The sequence below is a fragment of the Anomaloglossus baeobatrachus genome, chromosome 8, assembly GCF_048569485.1.
Source record: "Anomaloglossus baeobatrachus isolate aAnoBae1 chromosome 8, aAnoBae1.hap1, whole genome shotgun sequence".
NCBI classification, from domain to species: domain Eukaryota; kingdom Metazoa; phylum Chordata; class Amphibia; order Anura; family Aromobatidae; genus Anomaloglossus; species Anomaloglossus baeobatrachus.
In genome coordinates, this window is record NC_134360.1 from 42,140,902 (window position 1) to 42,146,901 (window position 6,000).

At 56.7% G+C, this 6,000-nt stretch overlaps 1 protein-coding gene across 2 annotated transcripts in view; it reads left to right on the top strand.

Annotated features, from left to right (window-relative positions):
• MGLL (monoglyceride lipase) overlaps positions 1-6,000 on the top strand; it is a 125,678-nt gene that overhangs the window by 117,760 nt on the left and 1,918 nt on the right. For both annotated transcript variants that reach the window (XM_075321514.1, XM_075321513.1), the window contains 2 exons: positions 1,385-1,600; positions 4,239-6,000. The exon at positions 4,239-6,000 is cut by the window's right edge and continues 1,918 nt beyond it. In XM_075321514.1, coding sequence (XP_075177629.1) covers positions 1,385-1,600; positions 4,239-4,385 — 363 coding nt within the window. In that variant the 3' untranslated portion in view covers positions 4,386-6,000. The remainder of the gene's footprint in view (positions 1-1,384; positions 1,601-4,238) is intronic.

The window sequence follows — 6,000 nt, forward strand, 5'->3', positions numbered from 1 at the left end:
AGCTCAGCACGTGGTATCACACAACAGGATTAGATGCTCAGCACACAGTATCACACAGGACAGGATTAGATACACTGCTCAGACAGTATCACACAGGACATGATTAGATACACAGCTAAGCACACAGTATCACACAGGATAGGATTAGATACAACAGCTCAGCAGACGGTATCACACAGGACAGGATTAGATGCACAGCTCAGCACATGGTATCACACAACAGGATTAGATACTCAGCACACACTATCACACAGGACAGGATTAGATACACAACTCAGCAGACGGTATCATACAGGACAGGATAAGATACACAGCTGAGCAGACAGTATCACATTGGATAGGATTAGATACACAGATCAGCAGACAGTATCACACAAGACAGTATTAGTTACACAGCTCAGAATACAGTATCACAAAGGATATGATTAGATACACTGCTCAGCAGACAGTATCACACAGGATAGGATTAGATACATGGCTCAGTAGACCGTATAACACATAAGATTAGATGCATAGCTCAGCAGGCAGTATCACACTGGATAGGATTAGATGCATAGCTCAGCAAGCAGTATCACACAGGGCAGGATTGGATACAGAGGACAGGATTAGATTCACAGCTCAACAGACAGGATCACACAGGACAGGATTAGATACACTTGTTTTTCTCCATTCAGTCCTTATATTATATACACTAATGTTACATGTTGGGGAAATTAATGTAGTTCTCTGAAACAGTATCAATCATATAAGTTTGGATACATTTTTCAAAGGCTTAGATACAGTAGCCCAGTAGCCAATACCATTGGCTGATGTCAAAGAGTTGAAATGTCATGAATTGAGAATGTAATGGATGGAGAAGGTATACAAAGCCGGGATGCCCAGAATGCTCCTGTGCATTTTGTCTCAGCCAGGAATGGGTTAACCTTCAAAGAATCAAAAAATGAGAATGGCTTGTGCCGGTGTGGGGTCACTTTGTGGCCGGCAGCTGTCAGACATTCTGGAGGAGTCATTTCACGGCTGTGAAGCAGATGACAGCCGGGTCTGTTGTGAGAATAACTGAATGTGACAGCTGCTAATGCGCTCGCTCCGCCTGTCTCACCTGTGCTGAAAACTATACCGCCATATAACAGATTACCGCCAAATCTGATTACTATGGCTGTATGGGAAAATGCGTGAGAAATGCCTGGTGTCCTCGCCTCTTCTCTGCTATCAGCCGGTGCCCATGCATTGCCCCCGGATGTCCCGGATATCCTGGCACAGACACGTCACTGCTGCTCTGCTCCATCCTCCTTTTTCGCATCGGTCGGCTTTACTAATCAGATTTTTCTATATTGTGAAATGTCTTCTCTACAGAAAATGTCACTGCTGCCTTTTCTCCATCCAGGTGGAGTCGTACGCCACGGACCCTTTGGTTTACCACAGAGGGATGAAGGTTTCTTTTGGGGTTCAGCTCCTCAATGCCACGGCGCGGGTGGAGAAGGCGCTTCCTCATTTTAAGCTGCCCCTGTTGCTTTTCCACGGCACTGCGGACAAGCTGTGTGACATCCGGGGCTCACACCTCATGATGGACACCATTCCCAGCGAGGACAAGACACTAAAGGTGAGGAGAGGATTTTACCCCTAAACTCCGATTTTGTGTCTCCTGGAGTAAAGTTGATGGAGGTGTTTGTCTGCTAGCGGCCCTCACTGTCCGTTATAACCAGGTGACCCACAATGTAGATGACCCATCTTAGGGAAAGCTAGAGCTCCGTTTCCCGGTCGGATAATATGATGTGAATATACTGTATTTTTTCGTTTTATAAGACGCACCCCAAATTTAAAGATTTTAAAAAAAAGGGGATCAGTCTTGTACTCCGGTGGTGTCTTACCGGAGGGGGGGCAGCAGCGGTGGTGAAGTGGGGTCACAGGAGGCAGGGGCTTTGCTAGAGTACGGCGATGCTTCAGGCACTGCAGTGGTGGCTGTGCTGGCTGCAGGTTTCCTTGCTGGCTGTGTGGAGCTGGGTGGTGCGGCGGGTGCCACAGATGCTCTGTTTGCGGTGCAGGCTTCAAAGAAATGGCGCCCAGAGTCGGTGTGTGCGCAGATTGAGCTCTCGGCTCATTGACAAGCTGAGATCTCATCTGCGCACGCGCACATCTGGGTGCCATTTTCCTTAAGTCTGCTGCTGGGAAATCAATGGGCTGGCGAGTGTGTAGAGGAGATCTTGAGCCGAGAGCTCCATCTGTGCACGTGCTGACTCCAGGTGCCATTATTTAATGCCCGAACCGCCAACAGAGCATCTCATTTTCCGCACTTCCCTGCTCCAAACAGCCCCCCTTCCGCGGCCAGCGCAGCCCCCCTTCCGCGGCCAGCGCAGCCCCCCTTCCGCGGCCAGCGCAGCCCCCCTTCCGCGGCCAGCGCAGCCCCCCTTCCGCGGCCAGCGCAGCCCCCCTTCCGCGGCCAGAGCAGCCCCCCTTCCGTGGCCAGCGCAGCCCCCCTTCCGCGGCCAGCGCAGCCCCCCTTCCGCGGCCAGCGCAGCCCCCCTTCCGCGGCCAGCGCAGCCCCCCTTCCGCGGCCAGCGCAGCCCCCCTTCCGCGGCCAGCGCAGCCCCCCCCTCCGCAGCCAGCGCAGCCCCCCCCCACCGCAGCCAGCACAGCCCCCCCACCGCAGCCAGCACAGCCCCCCCACCGCAGCCAGCACAGCCCCCCCACCGCAGCCAGCACAGCCCCCCCACCGCAGCCAGCACAGCCCCCCCCACCGCAGCCAGCACAGCCCCCCCCCTACCACAGCCAGCACAGCCCCCCCCTACCGCAGCCAGCACAGCCCCCCCCACCGCAGCCAGCACAGCCCCCCCCTACCGCAGCCAGCACTGCCCCCCCACCGCAGCCAGCACAGCCCCCCCCCTACCGCAGCCAGCACTGCCCCCCTACCGCAGCCAGCACTGCCCCCCCACCGCAGCCAGCACAGCCCCCCCACCGCAGCCAGCACAGCCCCCCCACCGCAGCCAGCACAGCCCCCCCCACCGCAGCCAGCACAGCCCCCCCCACCGCAAGCCAGCACAGCCCCCCCCCCACCGCAGCCAGCACAGCCCCCCCCCCACCGCAGCCAGCACAGCCCCTCCCCTCGGCAGCCAGCACAGCCCCCCTCGGCAGCCAGCACAGCCCCCCTCGGCAGCCAGCACAGCCCCCCTCGGCAGCCAGCACAGCCCCCCTCGGCAGCCAGCACAGGCCCCCTCGGCAGCCAGCACAGGCCCCCTCGGCAGCCAGCACAGGCCCCCTCGGCAGCCAGCACAGGCCCCCTCGGCAGCCAGCACAGGCCCCCTCGGCAGCCAGCACAGGCCCCCTCGGCAGCCAGCACAGGCCCCCTCGGCAGCCAGCACAGGCCCCCTCGGCAGCCAGCACAGGCCCCCTCGGCAGCCAGCACAGGCCCCCTCGGCAGCCAGCACAGGCCCCCTCGGCAGCCAGCACAGGCCCCCTCGGCAGCCAGCACAGGCCCCCTCGGCAGCCAGCACAGCCCCCATTCTCCACCCCCCAGTAAGCTACATTCGCACCCCTCATTTTCCTCCCAAATTTTTGTGAGGAATAGTGTGTCTTATAATTCGAAAAATACGGTATATATGTTCTTAAATACTTGCGCCACCTCTGCACCGTTGGCAACCAGACGCTACACGGTTCCTCAGCACCTTGCTAGAAGGATTCAGGTCTTTCCGTGATTGAATCCAGATGTCGGGGTCTGTACTTCAGCCAAAATCTAAACCCTGAATAGTAAATACAATCTGTGCGATATAAATAATGTATCACACATAGAGGATGACAAAGCGAGGGAGCACTCCGACCTCAGAGAGAGGGCCAGATGACCTGGATGATTCTGCTATTAATGAGGTAACAAACATAACATGTTACATTCCCGTATCGCCCCATATCGTAATATGGCTGATTCTTTTCCACTCACAACCAAAGACACAGGAATAATTGTGCCGACTCTTAGAATCTAAGGGTCAAGTAACCTGTATAAGTCCTGATCAGACGTCCCAAAGTGCACCGTTACCTAATTAAAAAAAATAAATAAATAACTTCTGCTTTACTCTATCGGGAGAGGTTTATAGTATATGTCTATTACGTCACCACCTAGTGGTTGTAATATGGATTGCAGGGTTTTGATAGCAATAGTATGTGGACATTATACCAGTAGCAATTTGGAGTTTTTTAAGGCACATCAGTATGGAGATGTGAGAATACTAAATATATGTTTACTTCTGCAGACCTATGATAAAGGATTTCACGCTTTGCACAAAGAACTGCCCGAGGTGACTAGCTCCGTATTCCAAGAGATCGAGAGATGGATCCTCCAGAGGCTCGAAGCTACGGGAGCTGCTCCATCCGATGCAGGTCCTGCTCACAGTACTTAGGAATGTCCTGCGAGATTGCACCAATAAAGTCCGTTTCCTCCTGGACAAGCCTCCAGCCAGTCCGGTCATCTTCCCGCTGACTTCCCCTTTGTCCAAATTACTCCTAACGCCTCCTACCCTTACACTTCCCAGCCGAACCCAAGAATGACTCCTCCATAATGTGCTTCTGCATAACTCTTTGAGATTGACTTCGTTAATTCAAGTATAACTCTTTTAAAGAATCTGGAGAAAGGACACAAAAAAATCAACCTTTTCCAGGACACTCAAGACCTCCTGGCAAGATGCAAAAAGTACACACGGACGGTCCTGATGTAGTGCGTAAGGAAACCTGGAACATCCTGATGTAATGTGGAAGGGAAATCCAGTCCAGCCTGACGTAGTGCGGAAAGGACACGCGGTCGCCCTGACGTAGTGCGGAAAGGACACGCGGTCGCCCTGACGTAGTGCGGAAAGGACACGCGGTCGCCCTGACGTAGTGCGGAAAGGACACACGGTCGCCCTGACGTAGTGCGGAAAGGACACACGGTCGCCCTGACGTAGTGCGGAAAGGACACACGGTCGCCCTGACGTAGTGCGGAAAGGACGCCCGGTCGCCCTGACGTAGTGCGGAAAGGTCGCCCTGACGTAGTGCGGAAAGGACGCCCGGTCGCCCTGACGTAGTGCGCAAAGGACACCCGGTCGCCCTGACGTAGTGCGGAAAGGACACCCAGTCGCCCTGACGTAGTGCGGAAAGGACGCCCGGTCGCCCTGACGTAGTGCGGAAAGGACGCCCGGTCGCCCTGACGTAGTGCGGAAAGGACGCCCGGGTCGCCCTGACGTAGTGCGGAAAGGACACCCGGTCGCCCTGACGTAGTGCGCAAAGGTCGCCCGGTCGCCCTGACGTAGTGCGCAAAGGTCGCCCGGTCGCCCTGACGTAGTGCGCAAAGGCCGCCCGGTCCCCCTGACGTAGTACGGAAAGGACACGCGGTCGCCCTGACGTAGTGCGGAAAGGACGCCCGGTCGCCCTGACGTAGTGCGCAAAGGCCGCCCGGTCGCCCTGACGTAGTGCGCAAAGGCCGCCCGGTCGCCCTGACGTAGTGCGCAAAGGCCGCCCGGTCGCCCTGACGTAGTGCGCAAAGGCCGCCCGGTCGCCCTGACGTAGTGCGCAAAGGCCGCCCGGTCGCCCTGACGTAGTGCGCAAAGGCCGCCCGGTCGCCCTGACGTAGTGCGCAAAGGCCGCCCGGTCGCCCTGACGTAGTGCGCAAAGGCCGCCCGGTCGCCCTGACGTAGTGCGCAAAGGCCGCCCGGTCCCCCTGACGTAGTGCGGAAAGGACACCCGGTCGCCCTGACGTAGTGCGGAAAGGACACCCGGTCGCCCTGACGTAGTGCGGAAAGGACACCCGGTCGCCCTGACGTGGAGTGGAAAGGCCGCCTTGACGTAGCGCCGAAAAGGGACCCAAGATATCCTGCTACTGGGCAAAAAGGGAAATCGAGACATCCCGACATGGAGTAGAAATACACCTGGACATGCCGGCGTGCTGAAAAAGCATCCCAATGTGCTGTGGAGAGGACACCTGAGCCATGCAGAAAAGCCACCCATTACTTCCCAGTTCAAAACAGAAAGGACACCTGGGAC